The 22,095-nt window shown below is 37.6% G+C and overlaps 1 protein-coding gene across 12 annotated transcripts in view; it reads left to right on the top strand.

The window, feature by feature from the left end:
- Window positions 1-22,095, top strand: part of LOC125265611 (nuclear factor 1 B-type-like) — a 106,790-nt gene that overhangs the window by 64,015 nt on the left and 20,680 nt on the right. For 5 of the 12 annotated variants that reach the window (XM_048185939.1, XM_048185951.1, XM_048185947.1 and 2 more), the window contains exons 3-10: window positions 4,248-4,301; window positions 6,118-6,186; window positions 10,361-10,481; window positions 10,904-11,016; window positions 15,257-15,391; window positions 16,135-16,319; window positions 20,193-20,331; window positions 20,932-21,014. In XM_048185939.1, the coding sequence (XP_048041896.1) occupies window positions 4,248-4,301; window positions 6,118-6,186; window positions 10,361-10,481; window positions 10,904-11,016; window positions 15,257-15,391; window positions 16,135-16,319; window positions 20,193-20,331; window positions 20,932-21,014 (899 nt within the window). The remainder of the gene's footprint in view (window positions 1-4,247; window positions 4,302-6,117; window positions 6,187-10,360; window positions 10,482-10,903; window positions 11,017-15,256; window positions 15,392-16,134; window positions 16,320-20,192; window positions 20,332-20,931; window positions 21,015-22,095) is intronic. The other 7 variants (XM_048185943.1, XM_048185949.1, XM_048185946.1 and 4 more) reach the window with 3 other exon arrangements.

Here is a 22,095-nt window from a genome sequence, read left to right as displayed (position 1 = left end):
ACAGCGGTATACAGATAAGTAAATTATGTGAAAAATACTGTGTTTTTTTACACGCGAAACATGAACACATGTTATATTGCACACTATAAACACAATCAAAGCTTCAAAAAACCACGAAAAACGGGACCTTTAAAAATATCATTTTATATTCCCCAGGTTTGGAATGACTTGAGGGTGAGTAAATTCATTTTTGGCTGAATTGTCCCATTAAGTATTAAACTTAATTAAACTGGTGTTTTAGCTAGCCCTGTACTGTATGTGCAACAAACATGTATGATACCTCAGATTGTGTGGCCTTTTATGGTCAGGCCATCGCTGAGGGTCTGTCGGCCAGTTTTTGCAGTGTTGGCACTTGTCGGTTCACCGTCGCCAATTGAGCATGTTGAATCAGGGACAGAATGAAGACTAACTGAACAACGCGTTTCATATTTGAAATGGTAAACAAGTGTAGGACCGTATCTGCAGTTCTAGTTGCAGTTCCTCTTTTTGAATGACGTCTATAGACTACTACCACCTGCTGGTGTGGAGAGTTATTTCTTCTCACGCGGGTGCAGAACGTACACGCCAGTTGGCTGTAGTCTTTGTGGTGTGTTCAAAAACTACTTTTTGGCCCAGACACAGATGACACAAAGTGACAACACAGACGGCTTTCATTGCCACTTGTTCATTGATGTTGGCTCTGTGTGTCACAGCCTTTAAGGAGAACTCTGCTATGCTTTTCTAACCCATCAGACTTTCAATTTTCACCTGGCGAATGATAAAATGGGTGTAAAATTCCCAGAGAGTTTTAGAGTGCAGAATGGTCTCTTTTGACTCTTATGGGCTAGTGAGCAATGCCCTACCAACCACCAGGAATACCTTTGCAACTGCATATTAACATTAGGGCTGGGCGATATATCGCATGCGATTCTCACGCGCATTTCGTCAGTAAAGCCGGTTCCCTGATTACCTCTAAATTGCCATCACCTGCTTTCAAATGGAGCGCCTTTTAATAGACAGAGCCTTTACTGACGAAATGCGCGTGAGAATCGCATGCGATATATCGCCCAGCCCTAATTAACATGCTACAAACCTCTCAGAAGACCTTAGCATGGCAAATAGTTTAGCATGGGCAAACAGTCCACATTTTCTTCAGAAAAAAAGTAGTTGTACCTTACTTTCCTCATGGGTTACTGCACAAAGAAAGGAAAGATTCATTTTCCCCTCTTCTGTCTGCCCTCTCTCTTCCATGTTCTCTCCTTGGACAGTTTGTTTGTTTAAACAAGTGGCAGGGCTGTTGGGTGCCAAGGGTTGTTGTGCTTGGAGAAGCTCAGAGTGTTTCTGGGAGCCGTCTCTCTTTTATACACAAGCACACAAACTCAGCACTGCCCTGGCCAAACTGTTTAAATGTGTGGCTTATAGATATTTATTTTCAGAGCGAACCATCGGTTGCTTATTCAAACACCCCACCATGTGTAAAACATAGCCATACACATGGACACACACACACACACACACACACACACACACACACACACACACACACACACACACACACACACACACACACACACACACACACACAATCAAACAGGTCTGGGCATTTGCCTCTGACCTCTGGCATCAACAAGGCATTTTCGCCCACAGAACTGTCGCTTACTCGATATCTCCTCTTTTTCAGACCGTTCTCTGTAAACCTTAGAGATGGTTGTGTGTGAAAATTGCAGTAGATCAGCAGTTTTGAAATTCTCAGACCAGCCTGTCTGACACCAACAACCATGTCACTTAAATCACCTTTCTTCCCCATTCTGATGCTCAGTTTGAACTTCAGCAGATCATCTCGATCGTGTCTACATGCCTAAATGCAATGCGTTGCTGCCATGATTGGCTGATTTAGATGTGTGCATTAACAAGCAGTTGAACAGGTGTACCTAATAAAGTGGTCAGTGAGTGTATAATATTTGCCATACTGGCACTTGTAGATATGGTATCACTTATTATGGTAAAACATAAACTTTATTACAAAAATTTTGAATATCCTGCTGAAATTAGCCAGCTACTTTAATTAATTGTGTATCGTAGCAGTGTGTCTGGATCAGAGCTGTTTAATAGTGTGTGCCAGCTGCTCCATTGTTGTGCCCTTTGTTTAATCACTCAACATCCATGCAAGTTTGTACTTAGAGATGCAAACTATTCTTCTACCTCTCTCCTTTTATGTTTTCTCTCTTGGGGCATCGGCATGGTAGGAGATGTCTTTAAGCAGACTGATGGATGGTGTAGAACTTGATTGTGAATTGTAGGGGGAGGGTAGTTGGCATAGGAACGGGCACTGTCACAATGCCAAACTGCTTCTGCCCAATCAAAGACTCAGCTGTTGGCCGATGGTCCAATAAGCTTTCATGATTCAAACACTATTTAAGGTGTTATTTATTATGTGGGAAGAAAATTGTCGAAGCTTAATGAAGAAATAACTCGTAAAATTCCTCACAAATGCACAGGACAAACCATGAGTGGGGATTTTTCTCCTCCTCTTGCTCTATCTTAATTTTCTCCAGACTTTTTTCTTCTTAATGTATGGTGTTCCCTCCCTTTCTTTGTCATTGTTGAGCTGAAGCCAAGAACATTCTGTTTTTGCAGCTCTGTTTAATGGTCATTTTTGAGGGGGGGTGGGATTTATTCTCTTGCTCTGCCCCTTTAACTTTCACTTCTGAAATGAAGCTTAGGAAGGAACAAGAGTGATGTTCCAGCTCATTTTCTCTCTTGCATTTTCTATTTACTAAAAGCCGAAATTTATGCATCATGATTGCATTGGCCGATATCAGCGTCGATTGGTTGGTTGGTTAACTAAAAGGAGTTTTTAGGAGTTTAAAAGGAGTTTTCCCCCTCCCCACCCCCCCAGCAAAGTCTTATTGTTTAAGTATGTGTGATGTTTTAGTATTATTTTGGTTATTATAAGTATCGATCCATACTGAGAATATATCGTCTGTTATTGGACATTTATTTGTACAAGCTCATTTCTCCTATTTATGCTGTCATTTAACATTAAAAACATTAATAATTAAATATTAAATTAATTTAATATAATTTAATAACTGTTAAATGTAATCTATGTAAAAATGGATATCCATTTTCATACTGAATGTTGCAATTCACTTTAAAGCTATTGATTTATTTGTGTTTTATTTATTTTTTAATTAAAAAATCACATAGGATTTTGCCATCGGCCATAGTATGAAAATAATTATCGGCTTATTGCTATCGGCCAGAATTTTTGTATCAGTGTATCCCTAATACATTGCTTATTGTGATCTTGAAATAAGCAGATCATTAAATAAGTTCCTGAAAAGACTGGGTGAATGCATGCCACTGGTGGTGTATCATTAACACTGAAGGATCAAGGGGGTGTTTTCCTAAAGGCTCTGTAAGGTAACATCATTAATCAAGTGAACATTTAAAGCACACCTCAATGACAGGCAGGATTCTTCTCATTTTTCCATCTTTTCCTCCCTCACTCCTCTACTCATGCTCTACAAGGTGGGGCGTGTGTTGAATCTCCATTTTACTTTTGAGGCACATTTCAGCTTTGCCTTTGCCTGTTCTTACATCCTCCTTTTTTCCTTCCCTTTTTCTTCTCCCGTTCCCCCTCACTGAAAGAAACAAGCATGTAACTGCACACATCTGGCCTGTCCTGTCAGGACCACGAAACTGTAGTTTCCTTTTCAGGAAGGTACAATGGGGCAACAACGACATTAACAGCGGTTTACTATTCCATGCACATTTTTTCTTTGTCTTGGGTTTGTTGCCCATTTGCTTTAATCGAGCTGCATGAACTCCACAAAAATTTGTACAACCTGATGATCATGTTCTCCAACATGCTTTGTGATGATCTAAAGGGCATCTGACCATTTGTACAAAGAGTTCAGATGATCAGAATCACAAATTTGCAGAAATTGAAATATTTATTTTATACCAGAGATTTTCCATATTGTAAAATCCTAAAGTTTTCAACTTGTTTCCAGGTTTAAATAAAAAAAATATGTGGTCTTTTGGATCCTATTGTATGTTGTTTATATATTTTGTATTTGTGTTGTTTTTCTATATTTTTCCTCATTTCCTAATGTCAACAAAAACCATAACAGCTAAACAAACATGGGAAAACACTGCCAAGTGGATGATAAATTACAGTGAAGTGCAGTACTGTCATCTGTAGACCCACTGCTCTTTCTAGGTTTTGTGTTTTAATCCTCCAACTTTATTTGTGTTTTCAGACTCGCAACAGTCAGGAAGTCCCAGCAACAATGAGCCTGGCAAGAACCCTCCAGGTATGTCAATGTTATACATTAATATACAAATGCACACAAATCTACATCTGCAGTAAAAGGTAAGTAAGTAGACTATTGCCAGGTGCTGGTGTACCCATAATAAACTCTCCAAAAACAGATAAATCCTGCAGGTAACACTTTACACTAAGGTCCATTAGTTAACATTAGTTAACTATATTAGTTAACATGAACTAATAATGAACTGCACTTCTGCAGCATTTATTAATCTTTGTTAATGTTAATTTCAACATTTACTAATACATTATTAAAATCTTGTTAACATTAGTTAATGCACTGTGAACTAACAGGAACAAACAATGAACAACTGTATTTTCATTAACTAACGTTAACGAAGATTAGTAAATACAGTAATAAATGTATTGCTCATGGTTAGCTCATGTTAGTTAATACCTTAACTAATGTTTAACTAATGAACCGTATTGTAAAGTGTTACCATCCTGCATGACATCCATGTTAGAAGGTTGTTTGTCTCATTTTCATCATTTTGTTTCAGGGTTCCCACAGTCATAGAAAATCTAAAAATATCTGGGAATTTTAAAATTGTGATTTTCAGGCCTGGGAAAATCATGGAAATTTCTACAGTCAGTATTAAAGTATAAATCTGTGGTCACCTCTTAAATATTTAATCACCTCTTATATATTTGTAACTGAATATAAGCTGTACCTGTAGGTGTGTAACTCATGTTCAGAGAAGAGAAACAGAGATATTTACCTGGTAATCTACCACTGAAACAACTTTCTCAGTTTGTCACCACTCAAACCAAACCAGGTCTCAAAAAACTCTACAAATATATTTTAATTTAATTATTTAGCAGCTGCATTAAAGCTAAACTTTCCTTTATATTGTATATTTCCTTATATTGTACAGTGCCAAAAAAATAAACAAATAAAAAAATCCTGTCTACCAATTTAACTCTTGCTTTTTTAGAGAAATTGTACCGAAACGGACTTATTTGATCAGAATATGTTGGTTTTGACCATAATTATACTCTCTGCTCAGCACAAATTAAAGTCAACTGGAAAGCCGACCATGTCATGTCTGTGATTTTTACAAGAAAAACAGAAATTGCCATTTATAGAAAACAAGCCATGTCATGACATCACCAGTACTGTCAGATCTTAGTTTGCGGTGATTTTGCAGATGGCTTGTGGAGCGAATGGTGGTCCTCGTCTAACAGCGTATATTTGTCATGCCAGTGAGACCTGTGTTTGTTCCCCTGGACTCACCTGTGTTTTCTTTTCCTCTTTTATTTGTTCTTTTTTTTCTTACATGGTCACTACTAGGTAATGCGTAAAGAATGAAAATCATGGAGAGTATAATTAAGTCTTTACCTCAAGAGTAGGTTGCGCATTTTCCCCAGCCAAGTAAAATAAAGCTCTCGGGCTGCGACTCAGACCCAGCTAGTACTGCTACCTTGGAAACCCTGGCCCTCACTGCACTTCCTGTTGGGCTTTGCGGTGCATTGTGGGAAAAACTTGGATGTCCTGGCATGCTCTGGGAGGCTGACCCTGTGGGGCTGGTCTTTTTTTGGCACAAGTCTGGAATGCAGTGTTGCATATTAGTTGGCTTTCTCTGAACCTAATCTATCTAGTCTGTACATAAAACAAATCACAGTTAGTGTTGTCACGTTCCCTGAAAGTAAAGATTAAATGGTGATGAGGATAAAAGATTATTTGTCAGTGTGGAATCTATGTGGAAACTTAAATGTTTTCTGATGTCTGCATTTGAAATGTCCTCTTGTGTATGTGTTAAGTAAGGACATGTGTCTGAAGAAAATGCTTTTGTCTCCCACAGTTTACTTGGAAGACAGCTTTGTTAAATCAGGGGTCTTTAGTGTTTCGGAGCTGGTGAGAGTGTCCAGAAGTAAGTCTCTCTCTCTATACACGCACACATGCCCACACACACACAGACACACACACTGGTTTCACTACTGTATGATAGTGAGGGCATCCCATAGACGCATGGTTTTTCATAGAAATTTTATACAAGTACAAAGCTTGATATTTTATACAGGTAAAGACACTGCAAATGCATAAACCTACTCAGGGCAAATTGAGAAAACTATTTATAGAGTGGCAGTGGGGTGGCATGATGGCTATTAGGGGAGGAAACACTAAAGCAAGCATCCATGCAGTTATTGTGGATTTATGGCCTGACATACATGTATGTTCATGAATATGTGAAACAGTTGCATTACCACAAAGTAATCATCTATAATGTCTAAAAATAAATAAAATGTCAGTATCCAGGGCATCCAAGTCAAGACACTGTAAATTAAACACAAAACATTTCAAATGTCTCTGAGCTTCTAAGAGTATATCATCATTACTACATATAGAATACAAGTTTTTTATTAATATTATGTAGGCTACTTGGATGTTATATAAATTAAAAGCTTCAGTGCAAGTTTAAGAGCAGCAAAACTTTTGAATTTGCTAACATTAGCAAGAAATGCCGAATTATAAAAGCACTGAGATTGGATCAGTTTCGTAAATAATCTTAGAGTTCCTGTTATTAACAGAGGTGGAAATGTCTTTATGTGGATGTTATGGAAGGTCATCTAGAACACCCTAGAAACATTTAGCAGCACATCAGCAACAACAGCCTGGCAACCAATCAAACATTTCATAGAAACCACATGGCAAAACTTGGTTGCTGAACGCTCAGAACATCAATCTATTCTGACCTAACTTCAAACTAGTTTTAATTTAAAAACCATACTTAAAAATGGCTTTGTGACAAGCCAACTTAAAATTTGCCTTTCAAACTTTTCAATCTAGTTAATTAAGATTAGATTCTTACAGAACTCTGCTATCAGTTTCTATGATCGGGATCTTCTTATTGATATTTTATTTTATTTATCGTATATCGCATTTGTCTATATCTATCATGAAAGTTAAGTGGGCAGTCATAGAATTCACTCACATCCTATAGACCTTATGTAGCCCCGCCCCTTTTCAGCGCTGCGCTCGTTGTCTTTTGACTTCCGGCTTGTATTTCCACAGCGATCTTATGTATTTATGAATGAACTGCTCATTTTAAAATCCTCCCGTTCTACTGACATTTGTTAAGACACCCGCTTTAAACATTACAATGCTCATGATAACTCTACAACACGTAAATCCACTTCACCAGCTAATTATTCTTCAACAGCGATGCCATAGAAATATACAGGGCTTCAAAGACAATATTCTAAAGATGGCCGCGCGCATGTTTCTCTGGAAAATAAGGCCTATACGGACAAGATTAGAATTCTCAGAGGACCTCTGAGTTAGTAATTTTCAGATACACAAACAAATGTAAAAACAGTAAAATTGTTTGTAAACTGGGCTACTCTGGTTGCACTGTGTGGGATGGCATTGTTTTTTCTTAGGATGGCAGTTGCCATCCCATGCCATCCCAGTAGATCTGCCCTTGAACCTACTCATCAGTTAAATCTGTTGAAATCAGTAGATGTAATGTAAAACATGACTTTCAAATAGTGAGAACCACTTCATATGTCCTGGCAAGTTGTGTTTTTTTTGGTTTTTTTTTTGTTTTGTTTTTTGAGAAGTTTCACTATGTGTTGGGTGATTTTCAAAAATGTGGGTCTCAAAGTATAGTTAAACCTTTAAACGCACATTTGTCTAGCTAAATTGACTTTTGTCTTTACATTAATATAATTATTAATCTACTAGACTAACCCAAACCATAACTTAAAAATAAAATATTTAGCTTTTTTAGTTTATACGAATGTTATGATTATAATTATATGGATTTATATATAATCTGCAAATGAATTTAGGGAGGTTGTCTCCAAAGGGATTTTCTATAACTTCTTGGGACAGCTTCAACCCACAAGTATAGCTAAGTAAACACACAGAGCAACACAACCAGCATGCTTTATGCTGAGGCATTCCTGATTTAGCAAGGGAGGGACTTGCCCAGAACATGTGTGGAAAATCCAGTCTAGCGGGTCTTCTGTGTGTGTGTGTGTGCGCGCGTGTGTGCGTGTGTTTTCAAGTTTTGTTGCACAAGCATGCAGTAGTTTATGTGTAGACATGCCTGTTCTCATTAGAACGATGACAGATGTTCCAAAAAGAATCTTTCTCTGATGGCTGAGGACAATTTTGCCCTTAGGCAAGATTGCCGAAGGGGCTATCAGGGCCTGAAACACACACACACACACACACACACATTTACCCCACACACAAAAAGACGCTCATATTCACCCTAAGGGTGTATGATGCACTCGGTGACGCTGTAACTGATCCATGTCACACCTAAATGTAACACAACGCTCGCGATCTGTCCCACATACAGACACACTGCCATCATTGTGGCCTCTATGATCCTCTGCTCTTTGGAAAGCACAACAGCCATATGACTTACCTGCAGGAAACAACATGTACCAAAAAACAGCAGAACAATGGAAGGTCTGTCAACTTTCTGAAAAACTGACAGTTTACTGCACACTTAAGGTCTTAAATGTATAACGTAATGGCCATGGTGTTGTCCTGTAATGCAGTTCAGATGAGGTTATAGTGAACACTGTACATATTGTTGTAAGCGCTCATATTAAGTACTAGAACAAATGTCATACCTGCTCACCTGCATTCATGTGGCGGCAGGAGGTCTTGGGCTCAGTGCCAGCAAAGACTGACAGTAATTTCTCATATGTTTCCTTCACCTCAGACCCTCAGGCCATATCATGTCATACATGAAAACACACATTCTGCTAAAACTTCATGACACGTCTCCTCAAACTACTGCAAAAGAGAGAACACACTATAACACATTTTATTTTAACACTATAACACAAGTCTTGGATATTATTTTAGTAAGAAAATGTTTTAGCCATGTGTTTTTTGGTTTTGACTGTATGTGTGAGACGTCATCATTTGTATCTTAGGAAAGTGATTTCCAACCAGGAGTTTGTGCACATCAGGGAAAATTTAAGCTGATTCCAGTGAATGCTTGGAAGGATTTTACCATGTTAAACCTATAAAAAAGCAAAATAAATAACTAATTGTGAATTTCTTCTCAGGCAATGTGTATATATATATATATATATATATATATATATATATATATATATATATATATATATATATATATACGTAACACAACACACAATTGTTGGTACATCTATCACTATGAGGACTGCCGTTAGGTGTAATCTTTTTTTAAATTTTTTATACTGGGTTAATATTTTTTATCCCCTAACCCCATCCCTAAACATAACCCTCATAGAAACAAATCTGCATTTTTACATTTTTAATAAAAACATTTTTTAAGTATATTTAACCATAATTACAAACACAGCTGGATGCTGTAAAGGTAGCGACCTGAAACTTGAATACACACTACATTATGAGGACGTTTATCCTCGTCCTCATAATGTAGGTCAAACCAGTACACACACACACACTATGATTAATGATGGGATATAAGACCACAAGTACACAAATTTGCTAAACTTATAGCTTATAACATGATACATGTGTTATTAGCACGTGTGCTCTCTGGATTCCAAAACCACTGCCTTAATAAGATACTGATACAGATACAGATACTGCCATTAAAAGATATGCTTCAATGCTACAGAGTACATTAGCCAGCTAATAAATCACCAGCATAATATGAAAGGTATGAAAACATTTAAGGAATAGTAGGTTTAGAGCTCTCTGTTCATGAAAGACCAAGCTAGCTGTGTCATGCTATTGTATGTAAACAAAGAGGCTAGTGACAGAGGTTAGACCGCTGAACGGTGCTCTGGCTCTTGTGGTTTCTCTGTAGATATGATATCTCAGACACACTTCATACTGTTACAGCCCCTACGGCTGTTCTCTCTCAGATTGAGTTACAGCTACAGTCATGTTTGGGTTTGCCTTCATGCAAATTCTGTCCTGAATAACAGCTTCTAACTGAGAGCCAGAAAGAGTGTGTTAAAAGTGATTTTGTTGATTGACTCTTAATGCCAAATCGATGATGTAAGTTACTCCTCATTTCTACCTCTGCCTAACCACTGTCTTTTCTCTCTCTCTCATCTTACCAGCTCCTATCACACAGGGTGCAGGAGTGAACTTCCCTATGGCTGACATGCCAAGTCAGCCATATTATCAAGACCTGAACTCAGGAGTGAGTTTACACCGGACCCTCTCATCTCCTCATAGCAGGTTAGCATGCATGTTCAAACACAGCACACACATGCATAAACATACACTATGAAACCTGTTTATTGTCTTCAGTGTCATTTTCAGTGAAGAGAAATTTTGTAATCAGACTCCACCAAAATCAGCTAAACAAACACAACAAAAGCTTCTTTTTTTTAATGTTCCATTATTTATTTTTTTTAAAGCAAATGTAACCCAGATTTGAAGAAAAAAAAAATGTAATTATATAAAATAAAAAAATAAGTAATTAAATTTGCCCCCACAATATGTTACATTAGAGTTAGTGTGGGTCAAAGATCATTAAAATATCCCTTATGCCCTTCATTCTAATGACGAAATTGCTGATTTTCTTTTAAATGATTTACAGTGTCACAGGTGGGTGAAGTCAGAAGTCAGATTAATACATGTTCTTCTGTCCTCTCCAGTAAGCGACCTAAGACGATCCAAGAGGACAGTATGGAGACTAGCCCCACTGGGCCAGACTTCTACCCGTCCCCCAGTTCACCAGCCAGCAGACCCTGGCATGAGAGAGACCAAGGTGAGAGACGACTGTTCATAGTCAAGTCTTGTTCTTGAGGTCATTTCTTTATCATGTGAGCATTAAGCTCATTTCCTCCATTTAAGCAATACTAAGAGCTATTCAGCACTATTTCTCTCTTTTAACCCTCCCTCTGTGCGAAGATGTTTTCTGTGTGATTTTCCGCTTTCTTCAGCTCTCAGTAAAGTGTGATGTTGATGAACTGGTCTTCATTTTTGCAGCACTCCGTGAACTCCAGTCTTCATGCAAAACTGAAAAAAACACATCAGTCAGTGTCAGCCTGTGGCATTCTCATAACCTCGGCTGTTCTTCTAACACTCGTACGTTTTTGCAACAATAACGATTTCCTGAAATTATGACCATTGAAAATTTCAGTGGTATAAAATGTCACTTGCAATGAGTGGGACTACGAGTTTTTTTTTTTTTTTTTTTTTTTTGCTCTTTTGATAAGATTGATCATTCAGGCATATTGAATTCAGATTTCAAACGCAATTGCAAATTGAGGTTGCAATCTATAGGCAGTGTTTTAAAAATTAGGGCCTGTATTTTATTAAGTCACAAAATTGAGTAAAGTTAAGTAATCACATTTACAACTTTTAACATTAATTCAGCCTTATGTGTCCAGAAATTGTAGGTTTTGGTAAAAAATTTTCATTCCTGTGCACTACTTTCTAGTGTACTGCAGTTGAACATAACTAGAAAGAAAGAGAGCCGGTTGTCCTGTTCTTTGTTTTGATTGAAACCTTCGATAAGACGTCATTTATTAAAGAGAAATGTCACATTTTCACAGGGTGTAACTGTCCTTGTTTTGTGTGGGCATGTTTGTGTCAGTATTGGGTCGGGTTTCATTGTGTAGTAAAGGACTGTTTTTTAGCCCAATTTAAGCCTAGTTTAAAGGGATAGTTCACCCCAAAATTAAATTAATGAATTAAAATTCTGTCATTAATTACTCACCCTTATGTCGTTCCAAACCCATAAGACTTTTGTTCATCTTCAGAACACAAATGAAGATCTTTTAGATGAAATCTGAGAGCTCTTGACCCTCCATAGACTGCCTTTGCAGCTGAAACTTTGACGCTTCAAAAAGTTAACAGAGATCATAAAACTAATCCATATATAGTACAGTATTTTCTGAAGGGAAATGATCACTTTATATTATGAACAGATTGAATTTAGGCTTTTATTCACATAAACATTCATCAACACATCAGTTGTGGTAAACGTTTGTATGGCGTGCGAGAAACAATGATGTTCATTCTTGTGTGTTACACAGCACATTTCAGCTTCCCTGAGAGGTTTGTTCTCACACGTCAAGCAGCTTCTGTTATGTTCGCTGATCATTGTTAAGCCTAACTTAAATCTGTTCATCATATAGAGTGATCGAGTCTCTTCAGAAAATTTGGACTAAACTGCTCATTTCATATGAATTAGATTTACGATCTCTTTATGAACTTTTTGAAGCGTCGAAGTTGACTAGCTGTCTATGGAGGGTACTTTCACTACAGTATACAAACTTTTTTAGACAAAATCCCCCAAATAGTTTTTCTCATTTTAGCAAACAAACAAACAAACAAACAATGTATACGTGTTAAAACAAATCTTTCAGATGTAGATCAGACTAGCCTGGTTTCCTGTCTGCATGGCTTGCTATTTGATTAGCCATGCTTCCCCTTTCATAAAGGGGGATTTGTCTGGCGTGTGGCAACTATTGAACTTGACCTGATCTCTAAAATGGGTGTGTCAAAGGTCAGAACAGGGTTGTGACCTTTGAGTTCAGACACCAGACCCAGATGGGAGAGAGCGGGAGGGGGTGGGAGGTGGCAAGTAATGAAAGGAGAGAAATCCTGTTCTAACGTTGAGTTTGCACCATTAGTTACCCTTGATACTCATTCGCTCACATGCCTGTCGCCCAGTTCTGTAGTAGTTAGTTCGGATCTTTAAATATTTTAGTTTTATTAGATAAAAAAAAAACTTTCCGTGTGAAATATTGAAATTTTAGCATGTAGTCAAGAGAGATTGTATTTGTATAGTGTGTGTGAGACAGAGAAGCAGGCAGGTGTGACAGCGTCTGTTTGAACTTGTCCCTTGACGACCAACAGGTGGCCAGTATAAGAGAGAGAGGGAGAATTAGAGTGCTAAAATAACAATACTCAGCTAATTTTTTTTCTTTAATTGTAGTTAATTCAAATTCCATACTCTTCTCCCTGTAAGCAGGACACACTACACTGTACATATATGTTATGTTTTATTTTCCTTGCATGTACTTGTTTTTTGTTACTTATGTTAGGGCTGCCAATTTAACAGGTTAATTTAGTTTGATTATTTATGAAAAAAATGTATGTGACACAAAACGTTATTCTTCAAGTCTGTGTTGGATACGTCTTTATTTCCTTATAAACGACTTCATCTCATGCCGTTGTTTTGCTGATGAGCTGTTGTGAGAGATGGAGGGTTGCGTGAAGAGGGGGGTGGGGTAGAATAGAGCTCATGAGAAAGTGGTTTGTTTTGTAAAACCCATATCAGAAGGAGCGAAGCATGAATATTAAAGCCATATGAGACCTTGACAGAAGGAAACTGTCTCAGCCAAAGCCTAGTCCTCATGTGCACAGAAACACACACACACACTGACCAGTAATATACCTTTCTAATTTCATATCAAATCAACTTTCTAAAAAAAAAAAAAAATGTCATTGTGCTGCCACTGCCTCGACTTAGTTACAAGTCTCTCACTCTCTTCATGTCTTTTTCTTCAGTATGGAGCAGCTCTGGAAATTGCTGATGTAGCTTGAAAAAATTAATATATCATTTTTCCCAATCTGTGTCTTCAGACACGTGTGTAGTCGTTCCCTGGTCACCACACACACATTTTTTAGGCTTTTTGTGAAGGGTTTTCTTTCTCTCTATATCCCACCCACCTTCATTCCCTTCTTCCTTCCTTCCCTCTCTCCTCAAACATACATATGGATATTCCTGAGGGAGCGCAATCCTGCCTTCTAACAGCTTTTTTCTTCTTCTTCTTCTTCTTCTTCTTTTTTTTCCCCCCCAATGTTCTGTTGCAACAGGTGTGATGACCAAATATTATTCGAAAGCCATATGCTAAATTTGGACATGTTGAAACAGGAAAATGCAGTCAAAAAGTTTTTTGAGGAAGAAAAATCAGTTTCATAACCGTACAGGATAAAGCCAACATTGTGTCCATGGCTCTCTGTTAAAGTGCCGTAACTGCAAGGTTTATCTGTAGATTCTGTCTAGACTATTATATACATTTTTATATCTTTTGTATAATATGTATTAAAGTAAAATGCATTTAAATGTTTTAAAATGCATTTAAAAAAAAAACTGTAAAATAATATTGTATGGATAGGAAATCAAAATTTTCTTAATTGTCTTGTCATTGGTAGAAGTGTTTAAAGTAATTTTGATCATTTTGGATCCTGAATAAGACACAGAGACGCATGGAATCCCCCTACATTCCAATGCCTTTGAGTAAAGATCATTTACCTTTTTCCTGCCATCACAACACTGAGAATGAGAGAGACAGAGAGAGATGGAGCATTTATGAAGTTAAATATACAGAGACGTAGTTGTGATTCATTCCTTCATCTAAAGCATCTGTGCATATCCAAACACACAATCTCAAGACAGAATACACATCATGAGAAGTGCTTGCTGATATGTCATTAGCTAGCGGTTCTCTTTTCTTCTCCCTCCCTCACTTTTCCTTATTTCATTATTCTGATTTCACTGTGTCTGCCTCCCTTTCTTTTCTGTTTTCTCATCTCATCTATGATTGTCAGGGAGGAGCGCCAGAGACATGCAGGCCAAGCACTATGTCTCCTCCATGTCTGCTGATGAAGAGACTTTTTTGTCTCTTGTTGAAAGTCTATATGAAGTTAATCTCTTTCTTAAACAATCAAACTAGATAGATGATACACTGCATTTCACTACAAAGAGGGAACTTGAAAGAGAAACAGCATAACAAGATATGAAAATGTCAAAAGAATTTGTGCTCTTATGTTGACTGTTTTCTTGGATGCTCAGTTCAGTAATTTTGGTGAAGATTTAGTCGCCTTGTCAATTAGTAAGACTTTTTTCTTTTCGTTTTTAAGTTGATTTTTGAAAATGTGTCATTCCGCTCATCCCAGATTTCATTTCTTGCACTGTTAATGCTTTGTGCAAGAACTTTGTGCAAGCTTATATCTGATATCCCGTCTATTTTTTATTTATTTTTGTTTTTCAGCAGACATGTCCTCTCCCACCATGAAGAAGCCAGAGAAGCCATTATTCAGCCCCACATCTCCACAGGACTCTTCACCTCGGCTCAGCACCTTCCCTCAGCACCACCACCCAGGACTTACCACCGTTGGCCATAGTGGTATTACTTTTCTAAAAATACTTCTCACAATCTATCCCTGATCTAAGCAAGCCTTCTAACAACCATACAACATTTTGAATGCTAATGCTGCCTTAAAGGGGTTAGTTCACCCAAAAATTATGTCATTAATTACTCACCCTCATGTCGTTCCAAACCCGTAAGACCTTCGTTCATCTTCAGAACACAAACTAACATATTTTTGATGAAATCCGTGAGCTCCCTGACTGCTCCAGCAATTTAATTACCACTTTCAAGGTCCAGAAAGGTAGTAAAGACAGTGTTAAAATAGTCCACGTGATTAGAGTGGTTCAACCTTAATTTTATGAAGCGACAAGAATACTTTTTTGACATTATTTAACAATTTTTTTCTGTCAATCTCCTACACTGTTTACATTGTAGACTTAGTGCAGCGCTTCCAGGTTCTACGTCAGAACGCCGTCTCACTATTGGCCAATGCTGTACATGTGAGCAGCACGACGCGTGTATGTGATGCTGAAGCGGGAGCCGGCCAATAATTAGTCGGCGTTCTGACGAAGAACGTCAGCTCTCTCAGCTCATAAATTTGTTCATTTCTGACCTGACTTGAACAAGCATTATAAGCATTTTCACATAGGTATTCTGTAAATGTGTGGTATGGCTTCATGATAACGACCCACGAGAAGACCTTTATTAAATTTCATTGAGTTTACATGTTGTCAAATTAAATTCTATTACTAAAGTAGTTGTTCGCACTGTGTGTGCAGTAATTTCCACCAGGAGTCCACCTCCACATTCTCCACTGCAGTTCTCCGGCACTGCCATCCTTCCCCCAGCCCCGTCGCCCTACATCTCTCACAGCGCCATCCGCTACCCACCTCACCTCAACCCACCTGACTCCCTCAAGAACTACATGCAGCCTTACGACCCGTCCAGCCCACAGAGCAGCCAGGTAAGCATGGAGTACTCAAGTACACGCACAAAGACTAACGTACACATGCATTAACCCTGACCTTAATGCAATCATACGTAATTAGTACAGTTTATCTGTACTGGAACAGAGCCTTTAAATCTCATGACTGTGTGTGCATTGTCCACAATACATAATAGATGCCAGCTGTTGAAATAGGGTGTTGGTTTAACGTCTCAGTTGAAATATTCCCTTTCCTGAGACGCGCAAGAACAGATTCACATTTATAATATAACTTGAAATAACATGCAACACATGTACCGTAAATTCTCCAATCATAATCATCATGTTGTCACATGTGTTAACCATACCGTGAGCTAAAGCTGCTCTACCCCCCTAAAACTAATGAGGCCCTCATTGTAAGAGCACATGCCGTAAACACAAAGGTGCTTTAGCACAGTTTTCTTCTCTTTCTGCCTTTACCTCTCGCAGCCTGTCTCTGGTTGTTCCCACTGCATCGGACTCAAGTTTGATTAACAGGCCACATTGTTTCAGCGCGGTAATTGACCCAGTTTAGCTAACGAACACAAAATCATTAGTGGTTTTCTCTGTCGGCGCCTTGTCTAAATCAGCTCAGAGCCGAGCGCGGAGCCAAACGACAGCCTCTCCATCGCTGTGGCGACTCTGTTTACCAGCAGCGGCGTAAATGAAGCGAAGGGGAACGAAAAGAGAGAGAGGGAAGACACAACAACAAAAGCGAGTCAATAAACACTCCAACCATGGCAGCCACTGCGCATTAGCACAAACACATATGCGCTCAATGTGTCTCCAACTCTATGAAAACTGTTACTGTGCATTTAACTGGAGTTGAGATTCCCTAAAGTATGAGTTAAGAGAAAATAAGGGGAATATTTATTTATTTATAATTTAATACTATTATATAGGCCATTATGTCTTCATTATGTTTTATAAAGCATAAAAAACATGCAAAACATAAGCTTTAACTCATTCCTGTAAATTGAAGGACTCGGTTTTTTGACTCTGCTGTGGTCGTGGTGGCTGACTCCTCCTCCTTAGCAGGTGATGGATGTGAACTTTCAGCATCTCTGCCAAGCAGCTCAGACTGTCCCACTCATCTTAATTAGGACCACAAAATTTAAAAAAGGCCAAGCCTCTCCAAACATTTTGTTAAGGGGAAATTTAAACTCCTTTTATTTTGGATTATATTGCGGTTGGTTAACGCTTACAGTTCCCTTTTGCTTGAAGGTATTTGATGCCTCTCTTGTGTTGCTTAAACTATGTGGAATTGTGGAAAGTCAATAACCTTTTTTTTTAAGTTAGAATGGGTATTCCAGTAAAAGTATATAATTTTCTTGTGGTATCACCATTAACACAGTCTCTCTCTTTTTTTTTTTTTTTTTTTTTTTTTTTTTTAACTAGATTGGGGAAAATCAGTTTTCTTTAAAACAATGCATTAAGAATTAAAAAGCAAAATGAGTGCAAGAAATATCTGCTGTGATTTGATATGTTGGGAAACACAGCGCTGGTTGTCTGAGGGATTTCTGCTTTCTCTGTGTGATTGAAGCGACATCTCGATATGAGCGATTTTTATATTCCTGCCGCTCAAACAGTAAACAAAGGGCTCATAGGCTGGACGAAGCATAGCATGCTGGAACTGGTACACTCTAAAAACTAATTCAGGGGACCTTTAGTCATTACTTAAATATATATATTGTTGTGAAATAAAAAATCAAGTTCTGAAATGCTGTTAGACTTTTTACTTGTAATTGTTATTTTATTGAGCTTGGATGACACACAAATTATGCCTATTGATTCGATATACTATCATGACTTGTCATAGTTTAACATTTTCAGTTAATCAAAAATGTATTTAATTTTAAGTTCTGTTAATGTAAAATACAATCTGATGACGTGTAAACTTGTTTCATTGTTTTGAGTTGTATGAACACTTCTTTTAATTTAGACGAACTTAAGTTAAGTGAAACTGGGCTGGGATTTATATTTCCCATCATGCTTTGCCCATGGCACTTGAAAGGGAGAGTAAATGCTAAAATTAAGTGTTATATAATGTTTTTTTGCACAAGATTAATGGTAAGGGAGATTTAGCAGTAATTAGTGTTTTGTTATGCTAATTTAGAAGAGTTTCTGTTAATGTGGGTTTTTGGAGATTTACCATCATGGTGACAAGCGGTGCTTGGTAAGTTCATGTTACTTAGAAATGCATTTTATTGTGGCAAAAAAACGTCTTCACCTTACTTAAAAAATTATGTTGGATCAACTTAAATAGTTGCATTCATGTTGACAATTTTTAAGTTCATGTTACTTAGAAATGTGTTTTATTGTGGCAAAAAAACGTCTTCACCTTACTTAAAACATGTTGGATCAACTTAAATAGTTGCATTCATGTTGACAATTTTTAAGTTCATGTTACTTAGAAATGTGTTTTTATTGTGGCAAAAAACCGTCTTCACCTTACTTAAAACATTATGTTGGATCAACTTAAATAGTTGCATTCATGTTGACAATTATTAAGTTCATGTTACTTAGAAATGCGTTTTATTGTGGCAAAAAAACGTCTTCACCTTACTTAAAACATTATGTTGGATCAACTTAAATAGTTGCATTCATGTTGACAATTTTTAAGTTCATGTTACTTAGAAATGTGTTTTTATTGTGGCAAAAAACCGTCTTCACCTTACTTAAAACATTATGTTGGATCAACTTAAATAGTTGCATTCATGTTGACAATTTTTAAGTTCATGTTACTTAGAAATGCGTTTTATTGTGGCAAAAAACCGTCTTCACCTTACTTAAAACATTATGTTGGATCAACTTAAATAGTTGCATTCATGTTGACAATTTTTAAGTTCATGTTACTTAGAAATGCGTTTTATTGTGGCAAAAAACCGTCTTCACCTTACTTAAAACATTATGTTGGATCAACTCAAAATATTGCTTTGAATTAATGTAATTCTCCCAATTGGCTTAAGTTAAAAATTCTAGTGGAAAACGTTAACATATTTATTTATTATTTTTTTTTTTTTTTGAACCAATGTTTTAATTATTTATTAACTAGGGGAAAATCTGTTTTGTTTAAAACAATGCATTAAGAATTAAAAAGCAAAACAAGTGCAAGAAATATCTGCTGTGATTTGATATGTTGGGAAACACAGCGCTGATTGTCTGAGGGATTTCTGCTTTCTCTGTGTGATTGAAGCGACATCTCGATATGAGCGATTTTTATATCCCCGCCGCTCAAACAGTAAACAAAGGGCTCATAGACTGGACGAAGCGTAGCATGCTGGAACTGTTACTTGGGAGAAACCACAGGGAACGATAAAGGTCGTAAATATTTGCCGTTGCCGGGGTCTGGAGCTTGGTGAGGGGAGATCGCTCTGCAAATAACACGGGGCATATAATCGGGTGGATGGGAGCCAGGATGTTTTTATGCTTGCTTTAACGCAGATTATATTACACCCTAATTAAACATTCTATTCACATTGGGGAACCCCATGGACACCATTCTCTTTCATAAAGGCCTGTTTGAGTTTTGAACTTAGGGCCCCGCTATGTGAATTCAGTCGAGTCTGTCTCCTGCAGTCCGGAGAAGAAGGAGGTAGACGCTCGCTCTGTGTCTGCGTCTGAATCCTGTGTTCCCTCAACCCCCTCTTTTTCTGTTTTTTGTATCAACTTGGAATAAGTCATGAAAAGTGCACACTCAGCTGTCTAGCACCGATGCCAGAAGAAGATGGGAGAACATCAAAAGATTGCGCTAATCTGCCTATAATCATAGAAAACAAAAAGAAACGAACATGATCGTTAGCTTAATTTAAAAACACGAAACCATGTGGCCTGGTATGCTGACAGATTACTTTTTTCCTCTGAATGCCACAGCCGAACAGCAGTGGTCAGGTGCTGGGGAAAGTACCGGGTCACTTCACGCCAGTACTGGCCCCCTCGCCCCACCACAGCACGGTCAGACCAGTGTCTCTCTCGATGACGGACACCAAGCCAATCACCACATCCTCAGAGGGTGAGTTACTCCCATCTCTACTGTCACTTTTAATCAATTAAATTTGTGTCATTGATGAATAAAAGTATTCATTAATTGGTTGCACTTTATTTTACAGAGTGTGTACTTGTAATCATGTAATCACAGTGTACTTACCTGAAAGAATACTGGGTAATATACAGTAGGTAACTACAGGCATTAGGTTCAGGGTTAGTACCTAGTTATTACCCAGTTGTTGTCAATACTGTAATAAGTACATAGTATGTACATGGGGAACAGGACTGTAAAATACCAAATAATTAATAATATTAAAAAAAACCAGTACCACTTTATTTTACAGTGACTTTGTTACACGTTACATGTAGTTACTATACTAATTACTATAATTTGTGATTAATTACATGCAACTAACCTAAACCACATCCTAACCCTATAGTAAGTACATGTAGTTAACCATTATTACTCCATACTTAAATGTATAATTACAGTGTAAAAAGACACCTTAAAATAAAGTGTAACCAAAAAAAACTGTACTAAGCCCAAACTTTAGAACAGTAGTGTATTACTTGTGTAAACACCAGCTGTTTTAATATATTTGATACTGTTTGAATGTATATCTAGGTTATTCGGCTCCAGGCACCCCCACTGCCAACCGTTTTGTGGGACTGAGCTCCAGAGACCCAGCCTTTCTTCACCAGCAACAGGTGAGATATGACCCATCCCCTTTACCTTTCTCTTTTTTCCCCTGTTCTCTCTCAAATCCCCATCCAGCTGTTCTGTATTCCAAACAGGTGTCAGAGCTGTCAGACAGGTAGCACATCAAATAATCTGGTCATGAATTTTAGGCACTGTTGTGGTCCCGTGAAGATACGGGACTGTCGAGACAAAATGAGGAGGAAACTCCTGCTGTCTGAAAGTTGAATTTGTTTTGTGTCAGCATTTGTTAATTGAATGCACCTATTGGGCACATGTAACATATTCTAAGACACTGCATAGAATATTACATTTATTAAGCGTTTAATGCCATTGACATTCTTGGCAAGCTCTCCTCTGTTACTCACTGTTATTGAGCACAACTTTCCACTTGCACTGTAACCACGGTCACGTTTAGAGGATTATGGTTTTTGCAAGTGTGAGTGAATGTTACTTTTATGAAGAATCCATTGGTTTCCATAAATTCAGACACCGAGTCCACTTAAAAAAAAAAAAGAGCTAAGTCAAAACCGAGGCATTTTCATTTAAGTACCCTAAAAATAAATACAGTGGCTTCCAAAAGTTAGGTGGACAACTAAGCCATACTTGTGTATAAATATCTCTGCAAAATATCAAACCAACAAATGACACTAGATGACACTACGTTGCGAACTAACTACTTTTTTCAAATTTTTGCAGTTAACCAAACAGTTCCAGTGTGATTTCAGATATATTAGGTCACTTGCCCTCAAGTTCACATAGACGTCCTAGCAGAGTAACCACAGGTGTACAGTATATCCTCACCTTAGCTATGGACATGTCCGATTAGCATTTGACAACCAGCAAGTGTTCAAATGCTCTGACACACTTTTTTCCAAAGATCTTTCTTTAAAATAAAAGCCTTAGTTTGATTTTTTTATTATTTCACAGTGATATTCCTACATTTTAAGTGTGCCTTAAAGGGTTAGGTCAACCAAAAATGAGATTTCTGTAATTAATTACTCACCCTCATGTCGTTCCAAACCCGTAAGACCTTTGTTTATGTTCGGAACATCATAAATTAAAATTTTAAGATATTTTTGATGAAATCCG

This window comes from Megalobrama amblycephala, linkage group LG3 (assembly GCF_018812025.1).
Source record: "Megalobrama amblycephala isolate DHTTF-2021 linkage group LG3, ASM1881202v1, whole genome shotgun sequence".
In the NCBI taxonomy this organism is placed as follows: domain Eukaryota; kingdom Metazoa; phylum Chordata; class Actinopteri; order Cypriniformes; family Xenocyprididae; genus Megalobrama; species Megalobrama amblycephala.
This window is presented reverse-complemented; position numbering and strand designations above follow the sequence as displayed.